Source organism: Coregonus clupeaformis, chromosome 10 (genome assembly GCF_020615455.1).
Source record: "Coregonus clupeaformis isolate EN_2021a chromosome 10, ASM2061545v1, whole genome shotgun sequence".
NCBI lineage: Eukaryota > Metazoa > Chordata > Actinopteri > Salmoniformes > Salmonidae > Coregonus > Coregonus clupeaformis.
In genome coordinates, this window is record NC_059201.1 from 6,599,289 (window position 1) to 6,625,519 (window position 26,231).

General features: G+C 44.8%; 3 protein-coding genes across 5 annotated transcripts in view; 2 read left to right on the forward strand and 1 right to left on the reverse strand.

Annotated features, from left to right (window-relative positions):
• The first annotated feature begins 844 nt into the window (after positions 1 to 844).
• sp1 (sp1 transcription factor) lies at positions 845 to 13,029 on the forward strand. Its single transcript, XM_041887383.2, has 7 exons — positions 845 to 977; positions 1,604 to 1,680; positions 2,556 to 3,671; positions 4,594 to 4,801; positions 8,330 to 8,471; positions 8,813 to 9,003; positions 10,894 to 13,029. The coding sequence occupies exons 1-7, from the start codon at positions 971 to 973 to the stop codon at positions 11,190 to 11,192; spliced, it is 2,040 nt and encodes a 679-aa protein (XP_041743317.1). The 5' UTR covers positions 845 to 970; the 3' UTR covers positions 11,193 to 13,029.
• A 2,786-nt stretch (positions 13,030 to 15,815) lies between these two features.
• LOC121575792 (cell division cycle-associated protein 7) lies at positions 15,816 to 19,535 on the reverse strand. Of its 2 annotated transcripts, none has more exons than XM_041889085.2 (9): positions 19,237 to 19,535; positions 18,989 to 19,108; positions 18,342 to 18,659; positions 18,126 to 18,218; positions 17,694 to 17,849; positions 17,311 to 17,454; positions 17,048 to 17,197; positions 16,370 to 16,506; positions 15,816 to 16,083 (listed from the first exon to the last, which is right to left on the reverse strand). In XM_041889085.2, the coding sequence occupies exons 2-9, from the start codon at positions 19,091 to 19,093 to the stop codon at positions 16,047 to 16,049; spliced, it is 1,140 nt and encodes a 379-aa protein (XP_041745019.2). In that variant the 5' UTR covers positions 19,094 to 19,108; positions 19,237 to 19,535; the 3' UTR covers positions 15,816 to 16,046. The 2 variants fall into 2 exon arrangements, with proteins under 2 accessions (XP_041745019.2, XP_041745018.2); XM_041889084.2 differs by having other exon boundaries at positions 19,201 to 19,535.
• A 1,452-nt stretch (positions 19,536 to 20,987) lies between these two features.
• Positions 20,988 to 26,231, forward strand: part of LOC121574802 (bone morphogenetic protein receptor type-2) — an 11,851-nt gene continuing 6,607 nt past the window's right edge. The window contains exons 1-4 of one of the 2 annotated variants that reach the window (XM_041887384.1): positions 20,988 to 21,079; positions 22,144 to 22,335; positions 22,581 to 22,745; positions 23,223 to 23,312. In XM_041887384.1, the coding sequence (XP_041743318.1) occupies positions 21,049 to 21,079; positions 22,144 to 22,335; positions 22,581 to 22,745; positions 23,223 to 23,312 (478 nt within the window). In that variant the 5' untranslated portion in view covers positions 20,988 to 21,048. The remainder of the gene's footprint in view (positions 21,080 to 22,143; positions 22,336 to 22,580; positions 22,746 to 23,222; positions 23,313 to 26,231) is intronic. The other variant, XM_041887385.1, reaches the window with a different exon arrangement.

Sequence of the window (26,231 nt, forward strand, 5' to 3'; positions counted from 1 at the left end):
GGGGTGGTCCACTTCGATAGGAGGGCGGAGGGTGTGTGGCTGTCCAGCATGGCAACTCCACACTCCATCCAAAGGGGACTGAAATGTTTACCCCGGCCACATGTGTTCCGCTGACACCCCCTCACATATAAAAACCCTCCCACCCACGACAAATCTCCTCCCAGCGCTATCAAAACGAGTCCCTACACATTGAAAGGTCTCTCCAGGTCTCTCCACCCACCCCGGTCCCAGCCCTCCCCTTGCACGTTCCCCAGCCTACACTGTTCAACCAGGCAGGGAGTGGCCAGCGAAAAAGTTTAGCCCCATCTGTTGCTGAGCGATTTCTAAACCTCCCTCCCGTATTTTCATTATGTTGTAAAGGATGTGTGAAACATTGTATGATATGTTTCGTTGTGAATGTGGCCTATTTTTGTTGCTGTTGGACTCGTCAACAACAATTTATTTAGGTCATGTTTGTCAATGGCGCCTTTTCCGCCAAAAACACTCTAGTCAACGTAACTGCCAAAAGGTACAACCTACATTTTGTTGACCCCACCCAAATACCCGCCCAGGGCCACATCCCCATTGGTCAGTTCTTCCCATTTTAGAACAACTACAACTCTCATTGGTCAGCAGTCGGTGTCACTCAAATATTGGGTGCACTTGATTCAAGTTGCACGGCGTGCCGTGCGTGCACTTTAGGAGCAGGATAAAGTCGTTCCATTGGTTTTTAAAGCGCAAATGTACAAGCCGATGTAGCTCAGTTACTAAATCAAGCTCACACTACTCAACGTAGAAACCCCCAGCGAATGAGTATAGTTATGAAATAAAACAGCATTTCCATTGGCCAACAACAACACAATTTGACATCTGATTGGATAATATTTGTTCCTTCTTTCTCCTTCCTAGCAGAGCCATCACGTTTGGTTGATGAGCAAAAAGTTGATGTCAACCTAAAAGAAGCCCGAGAAACTCCTCCCGTCTCGAAATTATGAGTGGTAGGTAAACTTTTTTCTTCAAAAGTAGCTACAGTAGTTTGTAAAAGTGTATGAAACTAGCTAATAGTAGGTTATGGAGCAGATGAAGCTAGGCAAATATGAAATTATAAGGTCTCAAACTCTTCAGCTATTTAGCCCTAAAGTTGATTCCCATTTAGTCAATCTTAGCTAACGTTAACGAGCTAATGGTTAGCCAACCACTTAGGATGCATTTTCGAATGAGGTAGCTAGCTGGCTAAATTAGCTAACAACTAGATACGGTTGGCAAACATGAATTTGTTAGTCCAATGTTCAACTCCTCGAATATATCTCACATGTCATGAGCTAGTCAGTCAGCTAACGTTAGTTAGCTCTTGTGGTTGTGTAATTACTAAGACTCACTAATCGTTCCTATGCTATGAGCTAGCTATTTAGCTACTTTCTTTAGCCAGTTAGCAGCTGTTTACGGTTGTTTGTAAAACGTACATAACTAGTTAGCTAGTTCGTGGTATTAGCAGTGTTTTTATTTAATGAAAGTATCATAGTCGTGTCAGCTGTATTAGCTAACTAGCTTGTTTATCTGGCAACTAATATTAGGTAGTTAGCTAATGTTAGCAGCTAATCCATTTGCAACGTTACATTTACAGACCAACAGGATGAAATGGCCGCGATGGTGGAGAGCGGTGGAGGCTTCCTTCAAAAGCGAAACACAAATACCGGACAAGTATGTTTGCCAGTCAAATACACATTCCCAGATAACGTGCATTCAATGTATTCCTCTGATGTTGGCTAGAGACGTTACCCCTACCCCCCTGACATCTAACGTTAACTAGCTAGAAAAGTAGCAAGCATGAGACATTTTTAGCTAGCTAGCTATGGATAATGCGTAGCTTAACGGTGGTGGGAATGGATTTTGATCAGTGTTGTTGATTTCTATCAAGCACATGTCACTGGGGTGGGGATATAGGCAGTCATAGAGGTGGATGATCCCACACGGGGAGTTCCTGCCAGCCCCATACTGCAACTCGCACATCCCATTTAGGCTGGCTTCGGAGGGGGGTGGCTTCGGCTGAGTGAGCTAGTTTATAGGGCAAGATAAAGGTGTGGGTGGGTTGGGGGAGGGGAAGCTTAGCCCGCCGCTGCTCTTGAAAAAATGTGATCCCACCCATTTGCCACTGGCGCTCCTACATTTCCTTTCCCTTGGCTCTCTCACTCTTGCTGGAATAGCAGTGTGGTACTGTGTCACACTCACTGTACGTGTGATGTTAAAACCATGGCAAATGTGACAAGAATTGTACATTATTATGTTAATGGTTGTTTGCCTTTCACTGTGGTTTAATTTGTTTTAATTGAACCCTTTCGGACTAGTTTTGGTTTCTCTTACGGTCACTTTGAAAAGCAGATCACAGGGTCACATCAAACAGAACCCCATTGGTAACATTTTGTTAGCTATTGTGATGCTGTATAGTATTATTTATTGCATCCCCATTAGCTGTTGCACATGCAGGAGCTACTCTTCCTGTGAACAATTTGTTGAGTTTGTATACTGTACTAGTAGTTTCACAACACAAATCAAACATATTTTTTTATTTATTGCAGGACTCCCAGCAGCCTTCTCCTCTAGCTCTGTTGGCAGCGACCTGTAGTAGAATCGACACCCCGGGTGAGAGTGACTCCGGCTCCGAACAACAACAGTTAGACATAAGCCAAGCCCATCTGACCCAGACAGCCAATGGGAGCTGGCAGATCATCCCGGTCAGTCTCGGTAGCACCAGTGGTTCCAACACCCTCACCACCGACTCCACTGGCATGGTCATGACCGCGGGCGACTCAGGGAAGAACAGGGGGCAGCAGGTGTTGACGTCAGTCTCCAGTGGGCACCAGGGACAGCAGCAGTATGTGCTGTCCTCAGCTCCTTCTCTACAGGGCCAGCAGGTCCTCACCATGTCTGGGGGCCAGGTTGTGTCCATGCCCAACATCCAGTACCAGGTGATCCCTCAGTTCCAGACGGTGGATGGCCAGCAGCTACAGTTCGCCCAGGCAGGGGTGCAGCAGGACCCTAATGCAGCTGGGGCCGGACAGTTCCAGCTAGTCTCCTCGCCTAACGGTGGTCAGCAGCTGGTTAGAGCAGGGAGTGGAGGGAATATCCTAACCATGCCCGCCGGGCTCCTACAGCAAGCCATCCCCCTACAGAACCTAGGTCTGGGTAACAGCGTCCTGCAGAACAACCAGGGCCAGTTCCAGTTGGCTAACATGCCTGGGCTCCTAAACGGCAATATCACCCTCCTCCCGGTCAGTGCAGCTAGTGGCTCTGGAGGGGAAGGGAGCGGAGGGGACGGAGGCTCTAACCAGCAGCTGATGCAGCAGGTAGTGTCAACCTCCGGCGCTTACTACACCAACTCAACCACCACCACCACTCAGACAGGCACCTCGTATGGAGGCATGACACAGCAGACTCAGAGCACCAACGGCTTCCAGAACTCTGTTGGCGGGATCCCCATCCAGCCAGACAACAGAGATCAACAGCAGCCGCAGCAGATCCTCATTCAACCCCAGCAGCTCATCCAGGGAGGGACCTCCCTGCAGACAATCTCAGCCGGGGGACAGGTGTTCGCGGCCCCAACACTCACCCAGGATGCCCTGCAGAACCTGCAGATTCAGACCATCCCCAACACCTCTCCCATCCTGCTGAGGACCATCGGGCCCAACGGACAGGTGAGCTAGGAGTTCTACTCAAGCTTTTCAGAATGTATTGATTGGTGCTGACGCCCTAGTTACAGGCTCTGACTAGGTTATTATAAGGTGATTATCAGGTCTCGGGTATAACATTTACATTTATGTCATTTAGCAGACGCTCTTATCCAGAGCGACTTACAGTTAGTGCATACATTATTATTTTTATTTTTTATTTTCATACTGGCCCCCCGTGGGAATCGAACCCACAACCCTGGTGTTGCAAACGCCATGCTCTACCAACTGAGCTACCTCCCTGCCGGCCATTCCCTCCCCTACCCTGGACGACGTTGGGCCAATTGTGCGCCGCCCCATTGGTCTCCCGGTTGCGGCCGGCTACAGCAGAGCCTGGATTCGAACCAGGATCTCTAGTGGCACAGCTAGCGCTGCGATGCAGTGCCTTAGACCACTGCGCCACTCGGGAGGTTAACCCCTGGCCCTATTGCTTACATTTTACATTTGTCACTTAGCACATTGGTTCTCAACCTTTTTTTAGTTACTGTACCACCTACTGAATTTTGCTCTGCCCGGAGCCTATGGTCTCATGAGTCATCTCAAGTACACCCTGTGGATAGGCCAAGTACCCCCCAGGGGTCATAGTACCCCTGGTTGGGAACCACTGATTTAGCAGACACTCCTGTCTTTCTCCTATGGTCCAACAATGACCTCTGTGCAGATGATGTATGATGTTTTAATTTCTGAATAATGGTGATGAAAGAAACCACTGATGCCAGAGAGAAAATAAAAGGTTAAAATATAATGTTTTATGTAAACTCATCTGTCCAACAATGGAAAATATCACTTAAATGTTGTTTTTTTTCGATTCCCAAATTTCCCAATCGATCAATACGGACTTCCTCAATCTGCCAATCAACGAATCAATTCCTCTACCTCGTCCCTCCAGGTGAGCTGGCAGACCCTCCAGCTGCAGAGCCCAGCGGGGACCCAGATCACCCTGGCCCCCATGCAGGGTCTCACTCAGCTGGGCCAGGCCCAGGGAGGCACCATGCAGCTCCCCGGGCTGCACACCATCAACCTCAACTCACTGCAGAACTCAGGCTTACAGATGCACCAGCTACAAGGGGTCCCCATCACCATCTCTAACACAGTTGGTACGTGTTCTGCTGAGGACTGCCTTAACACTTATCCTATTGAATTTGTATTTTACTACTTACTACAACCCATAGAAACGCATTGAATAACACATTTCGTAAATGGCAAAAAAGACAGTAAAAAATAATCCATAAGGTTTTGAAGTGTCTGTCCTATATCTAGGAGATGTAAGAAAGTTCAGGAAATATTATTATTATTATTTAACCCCTTATTTTTTGGGGGGGGCACAAAAGTACCTCCATACTTCTGTTGGTTTGTATGGGTTGCCTTCAGACGAGTCCCGTGACACTTGTGGGGGTCGTAGAGCAAAACGGAGAACACCATCGTGTTTGTGAGAGTCTCTTTCCATAGAGTGGTCATAATAGTTTTCTAAGCCAAACCATTCAGACGCTACAAACGTTTTCGCGAGAGAAGCCGTTTTTTTGGGACGTTTCATGGTCTGACAAACACCGCTGTAGCTCGGCCACCTTCCACCGCAGATCCGGAAGGCCGACATCGGCGGATACGGTGGATTGAGACGCAGCCCACATCTTAAACTGACTGATTTTGATGGAGATTTTTTTAAATGTTACTTAGCTTGACGCACGGGTGCGTCAATAGACTATTAAGGATTAATTCAAATCGATACATTTTCTTGCTTGCCTTGGTCACAGTTGTAGACCTACCCATATCTGCACTTTAATTGTTGTAACCAGAAAGGTTTTCATTCAGTTGGTTGGTTTGAATTATTTGATGTCGACAAACAAGCATGTATGTAGCTTGATGCCTGGAATGCAAAGTAGTGTTGTTTTAAAGTAAGCTAACTGGTTTTCCTAGTTCACGCTACATATCTGCATGGTGTGAGCCAGCATCTGCATGGTGTGAGCCAGCATCTGCATGGTGTGAGCCAGCATCTGCATGGTGTGAGCCAGCATCTGCATGGTGTGAGCCAGCATCTGCATGGTGTGAGCCAGCATCTGCATGGTGTGAGCCAGCATCTACATGGTGTGAGCCAGCATCTACATGGTGTGAGCCAGCATCTACATGGTGTGAGCCAGCATCTACATGGTGTGTGTTCAGAGTAACAGACAGTTGGTGTGCATTGACTAAGCATTTCCTTTGTGGGTCAGTGACAATCAGCTAGTAAGCGGTTTGTCTGGTCTGACAGTCAGCTAGTAAGCGGTTTGTCTGGTCTGACAGTCAGCTAGTAAGGGGTTTGTCTGGTCTGACAGTCAGCTAGTAAGGGGCTTGTCTGGTCTGACAGTCAGCTAGTAAGGGGCTTGTCTGGTCTGACAGTCAGCTAGTAAGGGGCTTGGTTTGTCTGGTCTGACAGTCAGCTAGTAAGGGGTTTGGTTTGTCTGGTCTGACAGTCAGCTAGTAAGGGGTTTGGTTTGTCTGGTCTGACAGTCAGCTAGTAAGGGGTTTGTCTGGTCTGACAGTCAGCTAGTAAGGGGCTTGGTTTGTCTGGTCTGACAGTCAGCTAGTAAGGGGTTTGGTTTGTCTGGTCTGACAGTCAGCTAGTAAGGGGCTTGGTTTGTCTGGTCTGACAGTCAGCTAGTAAGGGGCTTGTCTGGTCTGACAGTCAGCTAGTAAGGGGCTTGGTTTGTCTGGTCTGACAGTCAGCTAGTAAGGGGTTTGGTTTGTCTGGTCTGACAGTCAGCTAGTAAGGGGTTTGGTTTGTCTGGTCTGACAGTCAGCTAGTAAGGGGTTTGGTTTGTCTGGTCTGACAGTCAGCTAGTAAGGGGCTTGTCTGGTCTGACAGTCAGCTAGTAAGGGGCTTGGTTTGTCTGGTCTGACAGTCAGCTAGTAAGGGGTTTGGTTTGTCTGGTCTGACAGTCAGCTAGTAAGGGGTTTGGTTTGTCTGGTCTGACAGTCAGCTAGTAAGGGGCTTGGTTTGTCTGGTCTGACAGTCAGCTAGTAAGGGGTTTGTCTGATCTGACAGTCAGCTAGTAAGGGGCTTGGTTTGTCTGGTCTGACAGTCAGCTAGTAAGGGGCTTGGTTTGTCTGGTCTGACAGTCAGCTAGTAAGGGGTTTGTCTGATCTGACAGTCGGCTAGTAAGGGGCTTGGTTTGTCTGGTCTGACAGTCAGCTAGTAAGGGGCTTGGTTTGTCTGGTCTGACAGTCAGCTAGTAAGGGGCTTGGTTTGTCTGGTCTGACAGTCAGCTAGTAAGGGGCTTGGTTTGTCTGGTCTGACAGTCAGCTAGTAAGGGGCTTGGTTTGTCTGGTCTGACAGTCAGCTAGTAAGGGGCTTGGTTTGTCTGGTCTGACAGTCAGCTAGTAAGGGGCTTGGTTTGTCTGGTCTGACAGTCAGCTAGTAAGGGGATTGTCTGGTCTGACAGTCAGCTAGTAAGGGGATTGTCTGGTCTGACAGTCAGCTAGTAAGGGGCTTGGTTTGTCTGATCTGACAGTCAGCTAGTAAGGGGCTTGGTTTGTCTGGTCTGACAGTCAGCTAGTAAGGGGTTTGTCTGATCTGACAGTCAGCTAGTAAGGGGCTTGGTTTGTCTGGTCTGACAGTCAGCTAGTAAGGGGCTTGGTTTGTCTGGTCTGACAGTCAGCTAGTAAGGGGCTTGGTTTGTCTGGTCTGACAGTCAGCTAGTAAGGGGTTTGGTTTGTCTGGTCTGACAGTCAGCTAGTAAGGGGCTTGGTTTGTCTGGTCTGACAGTCAGCTAGTAAGGGGCTTGGTTTGTCTGGTCTGACAGTCAGCTAGTAAGGGGATTGGTTTGTCTGGTCTGACAGTCAGCTAGTAAGGGGCTTGGTTTGTCTGGTCTGACAGTCAGCTAGTAAGGGGCTTGGTTTGTCTGGTCTGACCCTCCGTAGGAGCAGCGTAGGGGTGTAACTTCACCCCACCCACCCTGTAAGTGTCTTATCAAGGCCCCCACAGACACACACATACCACACATGTTAGGTGGGTGTGGCCAAGTTTGCCCTCTTCCTACCAGCATTTATATTTTATATTTTGGCTATAGTCTTTCTCTGTCCTGAAATTAGACAGGAAATTCAACATATATTTCCCAATATGTCTCAACCCGACATTACTGGTTGGACTTCTAATTACATACGGGTTGGCAATAAGTAGGGTGTTTTTCAACTGGTTTAGCCTCCACAGTACAGTAACAGAATAATAATCACATGCTATTGGGTCTGGTGACTGTCATGAGGTTCTCTTTATGCTAAGCATTTCTCTTTATGCTAAGCATTTCTCTTTATGCTAAGCATTTCTCTTTATGCTAAGCATTTGTCTTTATGCTAAGCATTTCTCTTTATGCTAAGCATTTCTCTTTATGCTAAGCATTTCTCCTCATGCTAAGCGTTTCTCTGCACCCGCTAGAACATCTGCTAAACTGTGTACGTGACCAATAAACTTATATTTTACTTGAAGGTGATTCCTATCTGTAATGTCCAGTGGTTGTAGATACACACCTAAACCAATTGATTTGTCAGTCCAGTAAGCTTTTACAAACGGGAAGGCCAATTTATGTTTTTATAAACACTGAATGTACTGTATGTCTGTCTGTAAAGGCTGACCTTCCTGTTTTATTCCCCTACAGGAGACCAGGGTTTGCATACAGGGGGGGACAGTCTGGATGACGGCACAGCCATGGACGAGGGAGACACGTCCCCTCAGCCTCAGAACCGCCGGACACGCCGGGAAGCCTGCACCTGTCCCTTCTGTAAGGACGGCGAGGCACGGTACGTAACATCGGAGTCTGTCAACACTACTGCATTATCGGGAAACGTCAAGAGCTGGGGTCAAATGTTCGTTTTATTACCTGGAAGCCTTTCTGTTGATTTATGATGATGGAACCAGGTTATATGGTTAAAACCAAGTCTCAACAAGAACCACTGGCCCTATTGCTTAAGACTTACTTTCTCCTGTGGTCCAACAATGACCTCTGTGCAGATTATATTTACATTTTGGAATAAATCCTGATGAATAAAAACTCTAATAAAAATAAAAGCTAATCAGAGACCGGTTGGGGAAGTATATTTGAGCGAATGACCGTCAATTCCCCCTTTCCTTTCCTGTTCAGAGATCCCAATAAGAAGAAGCAGCATATCTGTCACATGCAAGGTTGTGGGAAGGTGTACGGTAAGACATCTCACCTGAGAGCCCACCTCCGCTGGCACACTGGAGAACGACCCTTCGTCTGCAGCTGGTCCTTCTGTGGGAAAAAATTCACTCGCTCAGACGAACTGCAGCGCCACAAGAGGACACACACAGGTGAGACGGCCAATCCGATAAAATACATCTTTATTGATCCGTTATACAGAGACAATAGACGTGTTGGTTGTTTAGCAACAAAACCGAGGCGTGCGCAACTATGGGGGAAAACAGACGGGGTTGGTTTAGATTGTTGACAACATGTAAACTACATTTCATCTCCAATGTTTATTGAAAACATAAATTAAGTTGCACAATGAGCACTTTTCTCTCTACTACATCATTACAGTTGTTAGCTAGCTAGCTAATTTTAGCCATATTAGCTGTGACAACCATCAGAACATCTCAAAACAAGGCATTGTATCAAGAACAAGATGAAACTAGCTGAAACCAGTCACTTACGATTCCCCACATGGCAGCTTCTTGTCATTGTTGGTAGCTATCTGAACGTCCAGAATCACAACACAAGGCCTTCTGGCCCATTGAAGCGCACGCATAATTTTCGTGACGTTGTCAGCTAACCCGTCTATCGAAGTTGTCAATTTAGCTCTCACCGTACCCAGCCTCATCACACAACAGAGCTGGAGATAGTGTTGTGACTGTCACCGTACCCAGCCTCATCACACAACAGAGCTGGAGATAGTGTTGTGACTGTCACCGTACCCAGCCTCATCACACAACAGAGCTGGAGATAGTGTTGTGACTGTCACCGTACCCAGCCTCATCACACAACAGAGCTGGAGATAGTGTTGTGACTGTCACCGTACCCAGCCTCATCACACAACAGAGCTGGAGATAGTGTTGTGACTGTCACCGTACCCAGCCTCATCACACAACAGAGCTGGAGATAGTGTTGTGACTGTCACCGTACCCCAGCCTCATCACACAACAGAGCTGGAGATAGTGTTGTGACTGTCACCGTACCCAGCCTCATCACACAACAGAGCTGGAGATAGTGTTGTGACTGTCACCGTACCCAGCCTCATCACACAGCAGAGCTGGAGATAGTGTTGTGACTGTCACCGTACAGAGCCTCACCACACAAGGCTAGTTTGGATTTCTCCCTGACCAATATGGCTGCCATTTTCACCCCGTTCTGAAACTTTGAGAGTTTGACATAGCCCCTCTGTTAATTTAAAGCTGCAATATGTAACTTTTGGGGCGACCTGACCAATTTCGCATAGAATTGTGAGTTATCGATCTGTCATTCTCATTGAAAGCAAGTCTAAGAAGCGGTAGATCTGTTCTATGTGCTCTATTTCTATGCTTCCTGTTAAGTTTAGTTTTTGTTTCTTTTACTTTCAGTTTTGTACACCAGCTTCAAACAGCTGAAAAGACAATATTTTTGGTTATGGAAAATATATTTCATAGCGGTTTAGATGGTACAATGATTCTCTACACTATACTTTCTTGTTTTGTCACATAAACTGAAATTAGGTGAGCTATTAGAATTTTAGCAACCAGGAAATAATGGAGTGATATCTGCATAGTGCATCTCCATGGTTGTGACTGTCACTGCTGACTAGGACAATGAGTTTTCCCTGACCTTATGATGACTGGACCAGGAACAACTCTGGGCTCTAGCTACAGGCTCTGACTATGATATTAAATGGTGATAACCAGGTCTCAGGAATAACCTTTGACCCTATAGCTTATGGTTTACATTTCAGTCATTTAGCAGACACTCCCGTCTTTCTCCTATGGTCCAACGTAACAATGACCTCTGTGCAGATGATGTCCGTTTTAATTTCTGATGAATCATGATGAAATAAACCAGCGATGCCAGAGAGAAAAGAGAAGGTCAATATTATTAAAGGAGGCATTTTCTCTGTTGTTTTGAAGGATACACCCTCTAGGGTAGATCTCAATGACTTGATCGTTGATTATCTCTGCAAGTGTCAGCAGGGAGTTACAATATGGATCAGTACTAACCTGTAACATCCCGTCTAGGTGAGAAGAAGTTCCAGTGTACAGAGTGTCCAAAGCGCTTCATGCGCAGCGACCACCTCTCCAAACACCTCAAGACCCACCTCAACAAGAAACCCACCACCGGTGGCGCTGCGGCCTCCGATAACTCCGCCCCTCAGTCGGGTGGATGCGGAGCCGCGGATGGCGGGGCCGGGGTCAATGACCAGCACGCCCTCATCGCCATGGAGACACTGTCGCCCGAGGGCATCGCCCGATTGGCCAGCAGCGGCATCAACGTGATGCAGGTGGCCGATCTGCACTCCAACAGTAACGGATATTGATTACTGATTGGATGTGGGGGTCAGGACAGTAGTGGAGGAGTGGACATTGATCTATCTAAGGGCTAATAAAAGGGCTATGTGTTTCTAGATGATATACAGTAAGACTAAAGGCTAATGATGGGAATGGAGGGAAGAGCCCTGTTAGATAATATCTTTGAGAGACAGGATCCAGGGAGTCCCTGTCTTTTTTATTTAGATAAACTACTATGGTGTCTTTCCATGGACTTCAAGCCAATGAAATAGGGAAAATGGGGTGGGTCAGGTGGAGAGGAGTCTCGATGTTTAGTCAGCTAGATCCGATCGATGATGGAAGGGAATTAATGGGACTGCTACAGTGGTTATCATAGATTGTCGTAACTTTAGTAACACGATCACAAAGGCCCTTCTGGATCTGGTGTCGGTCTGTGGGTGTGTCGGGGGGTTTCCAGTTCACAAAGGCCCCTTCCAATACAATACAAATCCATCACTTCCAATCTCTATTTGTACAGAATACAGATACACACTACTGCTACTCAGTCCAGTGTCCTGCTTGCCTCCCTACTCCCCCCCTCTCACCTCTCTCAGGTCTCTTCTTTTCCAACCCCCTCTCTCTCTGTCTGGGTATAGTACACTATAGTACAATATACACCAGGGCTACCTTCAATACTCCACTGTACTAGCTGGTTGAGTGGGTTGGGCCTCGCCTGGTCACTCACGCCCTCTCTAGTCCCGCCCAGTATCACCATTGGTTCTTTCTCATTGGAGGCCAGTGTGGATGGGGGGAGTGGCTCATTATTAGGTCACTAGTGACTTCTGGGGCCTGTTCAGGAGGATGTTACGTTACAGAACGTTCAGATGGAAACATGGTGTAGAACAGAAATTAATGTCGGATAAAATAGGGGAATCGTGTCAGCTCTGTATTTTCTATCTGCAACGTTCCGGCACGTTTCATGTCCCTGAAGACAGCCCAGACCTAGGAGCATTAATCCTCGGGATGGGGGACACTCTCTGGTACCCTATTACCTACATAGGGCACTACTTTCAACCAGAGCCCTATGGGTCCTGGTCAAAAGTAGTACACTACATGGGGAGCCATTTTGTTTTTAGATACAGATCTAAAATCTTCATGAGATATCTCCTTGTTTTCTGCCTTTTTATATGATTATTATATAGGTACCCATTCAAGCCATCATGCTTTGATATGTTTATTATCATAGCCAAAAAAAAATATTTGGGATAACTTTTTTTGTATGTACATATGTTTTTTTTCTTCTTTTCTTCAAAAAAATGTGTAAAGCTACAGAAATTCTTACCCTAGGAAGGATCAACTGAACTTTATATGGTCGCAAGAGATTGCCTTTCTGTTGAGTCTCTCATACACAATCAATCTTAAACTTCTATTGTTATTATCAACTTTTATATAAATGTAGATTTTGTTTGTAAACTCTATTTCAAAAGTGTTCTGTCTATAGAATGAACTATGTATGTATTCAATACGGTCCAGTTCTTCCCAGTACATATTTACTTTTTCTGTGGTATATTTGTCAACTTCCTTCATACTCCAGCCGTTTTCTCTGATGCATTTGGAAATCAAATTCCTCCTTGACTACTTTTGATTTTGTTTTTTTGTTAGTCATATTTCCAAATAATGCAAAAATAAATTTAAGCTAAAACCAAAGTCCATATTCTGTTTAAGAGGACTCTGGAATGGAATGTTTTGTCCTCAGTTCTAGAACAGTTGCAGACAGTCTGCCAACATAACCCGACTCCGGCCATGGTTCTTTTGCATTTTAGTCATTTAGCAGACGCTCTTATCCAGAGCGACTTACAGTTAGAGTGCATACATTTTCCTACTGGCCCCCCGTGGGAATCGAACCCACAACCCTGGTGTTGAAAACGCCATGCTCTACCAACTGAGCTACACGGCTATTACAGCTTGGGTTTGTGTATAGGGTTGCAAAATACCAGTAACGTTCCCAAATTCCCAGGTTTTACAGAAATCCTGGTTGTACTTAAAGGATTCCTGGATTTCCTACTTATGCAATCCCTTTTCTAGGAATTTTAACCATTTTCTGGAAAACCTGCATTTTTTTTTTTTACTGGCATTTTACAACACTATTTCTGTAACACCACTGGCCTGCATGTTTTGGAAGAAAGAGGTTTCATAAGTTGTCTTGAACAGAAAGCCAGAGTCTAACAAACTTGATCAAACATTTTAAAATTGACCTCTTCATACTATTTAATCCAGTCAGTTTCAGTAGTCTAACAGAAGGGCGGTCAGTCACAGTGGAAGTTGTATTGCAGGAGACTGACTAGATGGGGTTCTAAAAGTGCGTCTCAAATGGTACCCTATTCCCTACGTAGTGCACTACTTTTGACAAGGGTACTATGGGCCCTGGTCTAAAATAGTGCACTATTGTAAAATCAGGTGCCATTTGGGACACAAACATCTGAAGGGTGTTTTAAGGTTTTTTTTCTAAAGACGTTAAGTACTTAATGCCCGATTGTTGACTTGACGTCCACTTCGAGCTTGATCAACTACAAGTTGTATGGGGAAATGTATTTGAATTAAGTGTTTCAGTATTTGGTTGTCAACTCCTATCCTTCCTTGCAATTGTTATGTTTATTTTCAGACAAGTGCCCTTAAAACATGTTTTTATTTCATATAAGGGAGTTGGTTTTGGTTTTTGAATGTTATTACTACAAACGCCAACAGCTGGATTAAAATGATGAATACAAAGAAATGTGTGACCTGTTCTTTTAGATGTATGGTCCTATTGGTGTTGGTTGAGCATTGCACTTGCAATGCCAGGATTGCGGGTTTGATTCCCACTGGGGCCAACCATATGGAAATGCATGCACGCGTGACTAAATCGCTTTGGGTACAGTGGCTTGCGAAAGTATTCACCCCCCCCTGGCATTTTTCCTATTTTGTTGCCTTACAACCTGGAATAAAAATGGATTTTGGGGGGGTTTGTATCATTTGATTTACACAACATGCCTACCACTTTGAAGATGCAAAATATTTTTTGGGGTGAAACAAACAAGACAAAATGTATTCAACCCCCCCCTTTTGCAGCAATTACAGCTGCAAGTATCTTGGGGTATGACTATAAGCTTGGCACATCTAGCCACTGGGATTGTTGCCCATTCAAGGCAAAACTGCTCCAGCTCCTTCAAGTTGGATGGGTTCCACCGGTGTACAGCAATCTAAGTCATACCACAGATTCTCAATTGGATTGAGGTCTGGCCTTTGACTAGGCCATTCCAAGATATTTAAACGTTTCCCCTTAAACTACTCAAGTGTTGCTTTAGCAGTATGCTTAGGGTCATTGTCCTGCTGGAAGGTGAACCTCCGTCCCAGTCTCAAATCTCTGACGACAAACAGGTTTCCCTCAAGAATTTCCCTGTATTTAGCGCCATCCATCATTCCTTCAATTCTGACCAGTTTCCCAGTCTCTGCCGATGAAAAACATCCCCACAGCATGATGCTGCCACCACCATGCTTCACTGTGGGGATGGTGTTCTCGGAGTGATGAGGTGTTGGGTTTGCGCCAGACATAGCGTTTTCCTTGATGGCCAAAAAGCTCAATTTTAGTCTCATCTGACCAGAGTACCTTCCTCCATATGTTTGGGGAGTGTCCTACATGCCTTTCGGCGAACACCAAACGTGTTTGCTTATTTGTTTCTTTAAGCAATGGCTTTTTTTTCTGGCCACTCTTCCGTAAAGCCCAGCTCTGTGTGTACGGCTTAAAGTGGTCCTATGGACAGATACTCCAATCTCCGCTGTGGAGCTTTGCAGCTCCTTCAGGGTTATCTTTGGTGTCTTTGTTGCCTCTGATAATGCCCTCCTTGCCTGGTCTGTGAGTTTTGGTGGGCGGCCCTCTCTTGGCAGGTTTGTTGTGGTGCCATATTCTTTCCATTTTTTAAATAATGGATTTAATGGTGCTCTGTGGGATGTTCAAAGTTTGATATTTTTTTTATAACCCAACCCTTGATCTGTACTACACTGACCTGTTTGGAGAGCTCCTTGGTCTTCATGGTGCCACCTCTTGCTTAGTGGTGTTGCAGACTATGGTGCCTTTCAGAACAGGTGTGTATATATACACACACACTGAGATCATGTGAAACTTAGATTGTACACAGGTGGACTTTATTTAACTGATTATGTGACTTCTGAAGGTAATTGGTTGCACCAGATCTTATTTAGGGGCTTCATAGCAAAGGGGGTGAATACATATGCATGCACCACTTTTCCATTATACATTTTTTAGAATTTTTTGAAACAAGTTTTTTTTTCATTTCACTTCACCAATTTGGACTATTTTGTGTATGTCCATTACATGAAATCCAAATAAAAATCCAGTTAAATTACAGGTTGTAATGCAACAAAAAAAACGCTAAGGGGGATGAATACTTTTGCAAGGCACTGTAAGTGTCAGCTAAATGGCATATTATTCTTTAAATCTGATGTCAAATTGTTGATGTCATATCCAATTTTGTCCGCCGCTTTAGCTAGCATCTCAGGAGAGCCGACCAGTGTTGTGCCAAGTCCTCAGTAAAGTGAACGACAAGAACCTTCAATTATACTCAGTTTTCAATGTAACCTTCCAAAAAAAAAATATCAGGATTTGACTAAACTCAGACATCGTCAAAGGTAATTTATTATAAAAAAAAAATTTTAAATCAACATCAATATTCCAATCAAAAACCGTAACAACAATATTGCAGAACATAATAAACCTAATCTGGATAGGAGTCAAACTGCTGTATTCCCAGACCAGTGATTCACAATATGGGCAATAGCAACAGCTCCCCCTGGTGGCCACATAAGGACATTGAAGAGACTCCCTTCAGACTCCCATTCATAAATCCTCAGTCCTCCTCCCCATTTTTCAGTTTACTGCGAAGACTAGAAGAAAAAAAAAATTTGTCAAGCATAATGATTCATAATTGCAATACAATGAGGGAGAAAAACCCTTGATATTCAAAACTACAAGTGGCTAGGTCCTAGAAAGTAGAGGTTGCTTTGTTGAATTTCAGGGGCCGTATGTATCAAGCGTTTCAGAGTAGGAGTGCTGTTCTAGGATGAGGATCAGGTTCAGGTTCAGGTCCCCCCCCCCATGCAATCAAACTTAACTGATCCTAGATCAGTACTCCTACTCAGAGGGTAGATACATACAGCCCCCCGGACTGACCTGCTGAGGTAAGAGTGGACATCAGAGAAGCCGTGGTACTGAGCCAGAGGGAACAGGATTCCAGTTGGGCAGCGTCCGTCTCTGGCACGGCAGAAACTGCAGTTACATATGCCTCGACACGGTGGGCACCGCCAGTCCTGCAGCAGGGGACAACAAGAACAGTTACATGAAAAAAGAATTAAAAAAATATATATATATTCTACTTCAAGACTTTCATATCCTCCTAGAGAGAGTCTGAATGCCTCATATACCCAACGCGCCACCTCTACGACCGCAGTAGGCTCTAAACATAGAGAGAGTTGCTGCAGGCAACTAGGCACCCAAAGGTCCTGTTAATTAATTAATTTGCATGCTACCATGTGTTCAGGTAATGTACGTGGCCATGAACACAGTGCTGTAGACTACATCCTACTGATAAGGGAACTACCTTCTAGGAGCAGGGAGACTAAAGACTTTTAAAACGTTGATGAATCATTAGTGCTTTTTCACACAACAGAGCTGAACCGAGCCAGGTCACACCAAGCTTAACTGTGCTGGCCTGGTTATGCATCCACCATAGTCGTTGGAGCCGTGTTGGGAAAGAACTATGAGAAAATAAAATATCAGAGCCAGCATAGTAAGATTTAAGGTTGACACGATAGTGTGAAAAGGGTATAAGACAAGCGACGGGGTTCCTACCGGGTCGAGCAGGGCTTTCCTCACGTCCTCTCCATATCGGTTCCTCAGACACGGACCACAGAACTGTCCCGCTACACCACGACACTCCTCGCTACGGCAACACGTCTTGGTGTCGGTGGTCTTTTGGCGACACTGGTGACATGTTGAGCCCTGAGAATCAGACAGCAGAAATACATTAATGATGCAAATTGGTCAACAAAATTGTATTGCATCGTACACAAGACAAGACAACACCCCTTAGACTTTGGTGAGACCTAACTTACTGTGGCGCTGTTGTACACCTTCTCTGTTGTGTGGTCTGCCACCTGGAGTAGCTCGTCCTCAGTGATCTCCCCCACAGGTCGTATGTTGTGAGGTTTGGCCTGTTTGGGACGTGGAGCACCCCTCCGCCTCGGATCACCACGTACCTGGAACAGAAGACAGGCCGCTCATTGAGAATCTATTACCAGAATAAATCTCTATACAAATCACAATCTACATTAAAATTCTATGTGAATCTATAGTTTTCTTTTTTTTTACCCTACTGGGCCACACAAAGCTGAACTTAACCTAGACATACTGAGCTAGCTTTGTTACGCCATCCACCGTAGTTGTGGTACAGTTTGGTTTGGGTCGGCATGATCGTGTGAAAAGGGTATTTGTTAACCTCCAGTAGTTCCTCCTCCAGACTGAGCTCCAGCTCTCTCTCCTCCTGGTGGGCCTCCAATCCCTCAGCTCCCCCCATGGAGCGGGTCTGTCTCCGGGAGGAGCTCATAGGGTTCTTCCTGGACTTCGCCGCTGCTCCCTTGGAGTGGGGCGCTCGCTGCAGGGGAATAGGAAGAGGTCAAGGGTCAATGAAGCTTCACTGGCCAATAGAAAACCTGGAGAAAGCTGCGCTGGCCAATAGAAAAGCTGGTGAAGCGATGATGAACAATAGAAAAGGTGTTGAAAGTTGAACATCTCTCCCACCCCATCTCCCTCACGCCACTGCATCCTCCCTAGGGACATGAATACACTGAACATGCCCTGGTTTTAAACCAGCCCAGTGAAATGTTGAGATGCTCATCCATGGTGAGCCAGAATCATGCAATCAACTCACAGAGCCTTTCTCCTTTTTAAGATTGCCTTCTCCGTTACCCTTCAGCAGGGCAGCTCCTGGCATCTTATGCAGGTCTGCTATCAACTGAGCCAACTGCAGGAGACGGGAGTTAAAAACAAGGAATACACAGCACAGCATTAGTTGTACAGCTAAACGTGACAGATTGATTGTCATCTCTCAGGACTGTGTGTGTTAATATCAAAAAGGCAGGTTTACCATAGCTTTGTTAGCCTTGATGTTCTGGGCCCTCTTGGCCAGAAAGGAGTCGACCTGTGGTAGATCATCAGCCTCAGAATCAGAATCGGACTGTTGTTTAACAGGCTGTGTTGCTTTGGTTACCGGCTTCTCTTCTACTTTAAATGTTACTGTTCCCTTCTGCTCAGCTTTCACCTTCCTCTCCTCTTCTTCACTGGAGTGAGGGGTTGGTGTGGCTGGCTTACGGGGACGCAGTGCCACCCGTAACGTGAAGCGATAAGGCGCAGGCTGTTTCAGTGGGCTGCCTTTGATATCCACTGGATTGCCACTGTCTGAACTCTGGTGGAAAGATAGGTAGATAGATGACATAAGAATAACAGTTGATAACCAGATATACCTGTATGTTTGAATATTATCACGTTTTTTGACACCATATTAGATCTACATATGGAACCACTGGAAGAGAATGAGGTCCATACAAATACACATCTGATTCTTCCGATTACCTCTAAAACAGTACATTTTAAAATTAGGCCTATTATTAAAGTAACTTGCTGTGGGTAAATCAGGATTTTACATGGACCCGATTAAATAGCATAAACTCATTGACTGGATAATTTGTAAACAGTTGCAAATAATTAATAAAAAAAAATACACTGATATCAAACCTTATCACATATATCGCTTTCACTGTCAGAAAACCCATAGAACGTTCTCTCATTGTCCGACTCCTCTGTGAAAATCTCAGCGAGTTTAATAGAGAGCGAAGACATTCCCAAAACACCAGTCTAGAACACAAAACAAATCAAAAGTTAGTTCAGTTAAACATTTTAACTGTGTAACTAGAATCAATTTAGAGAAGAAGAAGAAACAAAGTTACATTGTCCATTGTGTTTCTGGTCAAAGGCGTACTCACAAAGGCGTACTCTTGACTGTAGCTTATTGATCAGCCTAGCAAGGTAGCCTATCCAATTATTCAAATTAATCTAATCAGGATCGTGTTTATTAGGCACCAAACGGAAGAAAACGAACTGAAACAGAGAGGAACTATCTAGCGTCCAATAAAAATACGCTCATGTTTGTTTTCCGTTGCAAAACGTTTTCCTTTGCTTACTCTAATGAACACGACCCAATATTCCATCACGTGTTACAATATATCAGCGTTCAAAATAACTGGTAACTCGGAAATCTCCGACTTTTGAGCGTTCCAAAAACTGGGAACTCGGAAAAAACGAGCTCCGAGACCGTATTTAGTTTATGTCAGACCATAAACTAAATATCGGTCCTTTAACAATAACATATTGATGATGATTTGGAATGGGACAATTTTACTCTAACCTACCTCTTTCCAACAGTACAGTCAAATATATTTATCACTAACCCCAAATAGTTTATCTGTGTCGTTTACAGTGGGAGCAAATAAAGCGTAGTGGGCAGAACAAGAAGGAAGTGGGCAAAGCCAAGCACGAGCTAGCGAGATCCTATTGGCACGTTGTAGCATGTATTTGCATATTTCCTCCTCTGTGAAGTGCGCGTGTGCACAAACTCAATTCGACCTTGCACTGCTTCTGAACCACGCAAAAACAATGTTTACTTTGTCAAATAGTCAAATCTGTAAAACCTAGTGCACTGTGTTCGTAACAGATTCTAGTTTTTGGAACAGAAAAATATATTGAGATCAGATGTTTCATCGATGAGAAAATAAGCAGAATGTTGGCCCAGTTTCTCCTAGTTCCATCCTCTCCCACTACCCGCGACTGGACTTCCTATCACCACCAAATATGGTTCTAAACGGATGCTTCAGCTTTATAGCCCCTGTGACCTATCTGGGTTACCCCTTCTGTCTGTGGTACAGTTGACAGGGATGCGATGTTTATGAGGGGGCATACAGGAGGAGAAGGAAATATTTAATATTAATAAAGTACTTACACTAACAAATGAAATGTTCTCCCAAGTGGCCAGTGGTCTAAGGCACTGCATCGCAGTGCTAGCTGTGCCACTAGAGATCCTGGTTTGAATCCGGGCTCTGTCGTAGCCGGCCGCGACCGGGAGACCCATGGGGCGGCGCACAATTGGCCCAGCGTCGTCCAGGGTAGGGGAGGGAATGGCCAGCAGGGATGTAGCTCAGTTGGTAGAGCATGGCGTTTGCAACGCCAGGGTTGTGGGTTCGTTTCCCAAAAGGGGGCAGTATGAAAATGTATGCACTCACTAACTGTAAATCGCTCTGGATAAGAGCGTCTGCTAAATGACTAAAATGTAAGATTGTGTGTAATGAAATGTAACACTTGTTATGTACAGAATATCACACATACTTGTTAACAATGAGGACATGAAGGCCTACAAATGTTTTTTTTTTTAAATTAAACACATAATAACCTACAATAACCTCTTATCCAAAGTTATTTTCATAACTTTTTGAATAACCTAAAGTTACTTTAACAAAGAAATAAATCGTCTCTCTAGGCTATTCATTCTTGTTGCAATGCATTTGTTATTGAACAATTTAGTGTTTGTGTCCTCCTTATCAGCCAGTGTGTGTGTGTGTGTGTGTGTGTGTGTGTGTGTGTGTGTGTGTGTGTGTGTGTGCAGGTCACAGGTGTGTGATAGTGTAGGAGGGCTGGACCGGGTGGGAAAACTCAGCTTGCGTTCCCATCTTAGCTCACACACATCAGACCTAGCCTACAGCCAGCTCACAGAAAGACAGAAATAAGTAGTACCCGTTATAGCTATGTGCCTGTGGCTGTATTTAACCATCTTTGGTGAGTTATGTTTTTATCAAATTGAATTACTGTGCTACTAATTGGAAGTTGGCATGGAATTTGGGATACTTAAAATGTCATACATAATTCAATATCATTGCAGAATTTTAGATTGAGCCATGATGTGACTATCCGTTGCCATTCACTGATTTAATTGTTTCTATCTGAAAGCCTTGAAGTGTGTCTGGTCTTATGAGAGGCGCTAGAAATATTGTTTCCATTGTGTACTTTGTGGATCACCAAAGACCTTCAAGTTTAGCCTACATACCTTTACAGAAATGAAAATGGATGAGTATGTTTTGAAAGCAATTCTTATGGGAAGAAGTTTCTCCATTTTATATAATTTTATCCCTAGGCCCATTCCTGAATTTCAGCGAGTTTTTCCCTGATTTAACGTAATTTAATCATTATATTATATTCTGTTCTGTTCTGTTTCGTTCTATTCTAGTCAAGTGAAATAATATTTTAAGTGTTTCTATCTTAGTTAAATCATTACACACTGAGTGTATAAAACAGAAAGAATTCCTTCCTAATATTGAGTTGCTCCCCCCCTTTTGCCCTCAGAACAGCCTCAATTCGTCGGGGCATGGACTCTACAAGGTGTCGAAAGCGTTCCACAGGGATGCTGGCCCATGTTGACTCCAATGCTTCCCACAGTTGTGTCAAGTCAGCTGGATGTCCTTTGGGCGGTGAACCATTCTTGAAACACACAGGAAACTGTTGAGCGCGAAAAACCCAGCTGCGTTGCAGTTCTTGACACAAACCGGTGTTCCTGGCACCTTCTACCATACCCCGTTCAAAGGCACTTAAATGTTTTGTCTTGCCCATTCATCCTCTGAATGGCACACATACACAATCCATGTCTCAATTGTCTCAAGGCTTGAAAATCCTTCTTTAACCTGTCTCCTCCCCTTCATCTACACTGATCTGAAGTGGATTTAACAAGTGACATCAATAAGGGATCAAAAGCTTTCACCTGGATTCACCTGGTCAGTCTATGTCATGGAAAGAGCAGGTGTCCTTAATGTTTTGGACACTCAGTGTATCTTTCCTTTCTCCTATAGGATGTCTGTCAGTGTCTGTCCCGGCTCCAGCGGTGGAGCAGGGAAGGAGCTGTGTGTTCCTCACCAGCACCCGTAACTCCAAGCAGATGGAGGCGGGCCGCGTTAACGGGACAATCCAGTACTGTAGCCACACTAACTGCTGTGCCGGCTTCTTCAAGCTTATCAGGGGCCAGCCAGTGGCAGAACTACAAGGTGATATGGGGTCCACAGACCCTTCATCATACACCAGACACAATTAGACCAGATACCAGATTGGAAATTAAAGGCACAATGTGAAATTTCAACATCCTGTCCCTGCCTCTTTGCTTGATAATCTGAGGAATGGGGCAGGGGAAAAGTAACCACTCTCCAACCAATTCATAGACAGTCTAAAATAAATCCAAATAGCTTAAATGTGGCATTTATTGACCCCTCTGTTTATCTGTCATTCTCTATAGGTTGCAATCCAGTAGTCGGTGACTGCCCAGACAATGCCTGCTTTACATCAACCACCAACTATAACTACATCACATGTGTGTGCAACTCAAACCTCTGTAATGGCAACATCACCTGGAACCCAGAAGAGAAGCAACCTCAACTCAAACACTCCTCTTACTTTGTGGGTATGGATACTTTTTTTGTTTACTTGTGATATAATAATCTACACGCCTAATAATGTTCGTGTTAACGTGTGTTTGTGATTGCATCATATTCATTTCCCTCTTGTCTGCCCATTCGCCTTGTGAGATCACTCTCATCCACTCCTCTTTTCTGTTCTGTTGTTTAACCTTGGAGCCAAAGCCCAGCGTGTGAAGTCCCCGTCGCCTCACTCCCTGTTCCTCACACCCCGTCCCCACACTCCCTGTTCCTCACACCCTACACCCACACAGTCACACACAGGCAACACACAGACACACAAACATGACATCTACTCTCATATATATAAAGACATAGCAAGGTGTCATCCATATACTGTATGCATCTATCGCTATGTCATCCATATACTGTATACATTTATCGCTATGTCATCCATAATGCAGATTTGACCTATTTTACATTAAAAACATGTACTTTATTCTGTTACTGTACTGTGTCTGCAGACATGGTCAGTGCCACTGTGGTTGTCATTGGGATGTTACTGTGTACCCTAGTTGTGGCGGTTAAATGCAGGCATCGTTTCAGAGGTTATGGTAAGTTCATGTTTACACAAATATGAATTTGGTTATAATATAACACATCCCCTTTGATTTCAACTTATTCTACTTACCTAACCCTAACCCTAACCCTAACCATAACCCTATAATATAAACTGAACCAAAATATAAACGCAACATGTCAAGTATTGATCCCATGCTTCATGAGCTGAAATAAAAGATCCCAGAAATTAAAAAAAAACATATTTCTCTCAAATTTTGTGCCCAAATTTGTATACATCCCTGTCAGTGAGCATTTCTCCTTTGCCAAGATAATCCATCCACCTGACAGGTGTGGCATATCAAGAAGCTGATTAAACAGCATGATCATTACACAGGTGCACCTTGTGCAGGGGACAATAAAAGGCTACTCTAAAATGTGCAGTTTTGTCACACAACACAATGCCACAGATGTCTCAAGTTTTGAGGGAGCGTGCAATTGGCATGCTGACTGCAGGAATGTCCACCAGAGCTGTTGCCAGAGAATTTAATGTTCATTTCTCTACCATAAGCCGCCTACAACATTGTTTTAGAGAATTTGGCAGTATGTCCAACCGGCCTCACAACCGCAGACCACGTGTAACCACGCCAGCCCAGGACCTCCACAACCGGCTTCTTCACCTGCGGGATCATCTGAGACCAGCCCCCCGGACAACTGATGAAACTGTGGGTTTGCATAACAAAATAATTTCTGCACAAGCTGTCAGAAACCGTCTCAGGGAAGCTCATCTGCGTGCTCGTCGTCCTCACCAGGGTCTTGACCTGACTGCAGTTCGGCATCATAACCAACTTCAGTCGGCAAATGCTCACCTTCGATGGCCACTGGCACACTGGTGAAGTGTGCTCTTAACGGATGAATCCTGGGTTCAACTTTACCGGGCAGATGGCAGACAGCGTGTATGGCGTCATGTGGGCAAGCGGTTTTCTGATGTCAACGTTGTGAACCGAGTGCCACATTGTGGCGGTAGGGTTATGGTATAGGCAGGCATAAGCTACGGACAACGAACACAATTGCATTTTATCGCTGGAAATGTGAATGCACAGAGATATCGTGACGAGATCCTGAGGCCCATTGTCGTGCCATTCATCCGCCACCATCATCTCATGGTTCAGCATGATAATGCACATCCCCATGTCACAAGGATCTGTACACAATTCCTGGAAGCTGAAAATGTCCCAGTTCTTCCATGCCTGCATACTCACCATACATGTCACCCAATGAGCATGTTTGGGAAGTTCTGGATCGAGCTTCCCAAACAAGCTCTGGATCAACGTGTTCCAGTTCCCGCCAATATCCAGCAACTTCTCACAGCCATTGAAGAGGAGTGGGAGAACATTACGCAGGCCACAATCAACAGCCTGATCCACTCTATGTGAAGGAGATATTGTATTTATTTATTTAACCTTTATTTAACTAGGCAAGTCAGTTAAGAACAAATTCTTATTTACAATGACGGCCCACCCCTGGCCAAACCCGGACGACGCTGGGCCAATTGTGCGCCGCCCTATGGCATATGTAGTGCTGCCTGAGGCAAATGGTGGTCACACCAGATACCCGACTGGTTTTCTGATCCACCTACCTTTTTTTTTTTTTAAGGTACTGTATCTGTGACCAACAGATGCATATCTTTATTCCCAGTCATGTGAAATCCATAAATTAAGGCCTAATGAATTTATTTCAATTGACTGATTTCCTTATATGAACTGTAACTCAGTAAAATGTAGATTCTATAAAATTCGACTCATTAAATATATCCCTTGTAATTCCCATAGTATATTATATATATATATATATATATATATATATATATATATATATATATATTTTTTTTTTGTAGATATAGATCATCTCTGGCTACTAACAGGTGCAAGACACACAAGAAGAGTCCTCTGTTTTAGACTGCCATTAGAGTTGGATAAAACGTCCTTGGTGGTGGGGATTATCAAGAGTTAATGAAAGAGTCTATGTGAGATTTGGTTCTGGGTGCCGAAATTACATTGAGATGAATATTATGAATGATTCCATTGACCTACTGATTTTAAACCTCTATATAAATAGTTATTTCTCTTTACTTACATGTTCTATTCTTTGTGACTAGCTGGATTCTCCTCCTCCTCCTCCTCCTCCTCCTCCTCCTCCCTCCCTCATACCTCCTGTCCTCTGTTGTTCACTGACCTTGGTTTTCCTCCGACCACTTTCACTCCCTTTTGTTGCACTTTAGTCTTTCATTTCTTTTTTCAATCTCGTGATTTCTTATCTTCCTTTCCTTTTGAGTCATTCCTGAAATTCCCACTGACTGACTGACTGGCTGACTGGCTGACTGGCTGACTGGCTGGCTGACTGACTGGCTGACTGGCTGGCTGACTGGCTGGCTGACTGGCTGGCTGGCTGGCTGACTGGCTGGCTGGCTGACTGGCTGGCTGGCTGGCTGGCTGAATGGCTGACTGGCTAGCTGACTGGCTGGCTGGCTGAATGGCTGGCTGGCTGGCTGGCTGACTGGCTGGCTGGCTGACTGACTGGCTGGCTGGCTGACTGGCTGACTGGCTGACTGGCTGACTGGCTGACTGGCTGACTGGCTGACTGGCTGGCTGGCTGGCTGACTGGCTGAATGGCTGACTGACTGGCTGACTGGCTGGCTGACTGGCTGGCTGACTGGCTGACTGACTGACTGACTGGCTGACTGGCTGGCTGACTGGCTGGCTGACTGGCTGGCTAACTGGCTGGCTGACTGGCTGACCACCTGCCCGCCCCAACACTAATGCAACACAGTATCAGTATGTCACATTGTCTAAAATGTTATGAGTTATTTGTTTATACTGTATTTCACCATAGGGTGAATCCTAACCTCCTCATGAATCAAACGTTTACTTAGTTATACATTGATGTCAATGGGAGAGTAAGTGAAAATGTGACTT

Excerpts from the sequence above, each read along its gene's own strand:
- sp1 (XM_041887383.2), top strand. Across the intron at positions 8,472-8,812 it reads TGTAAGGACGGCGAGGCACG|AGATCCCAATAAGAAGAAGC; the intron begins GTACGTAACATC and ends TTTCCTGTTCAG. Across the intron at positions 9,004-10,893 it reads CCACAAGAGGACACACACAG|GTGAGAAGAAGTTCCAGTGT; the intron begins GTGAGACGGCCA and ends CATCCCGTCTAG.
- LOC121575792 (XM_041889084.2), bottom strand. Across the intron at positions 17,455-17,693 it reads TGGAGGAGGAACTACTGGAG|GTACGTGGTGATCCGAGGCG; the intron begins GTTAACAAATAC and ends CTTCTGTTCCAG. Across the intron at positions 16,084-16,369 it reads GTCCACTCTTACCTCAGCAG|TCTTCGCAGTAAACTGAAAA; the intron begins GTCAGTCCGGGG and ends TTTTTCTTCTAG.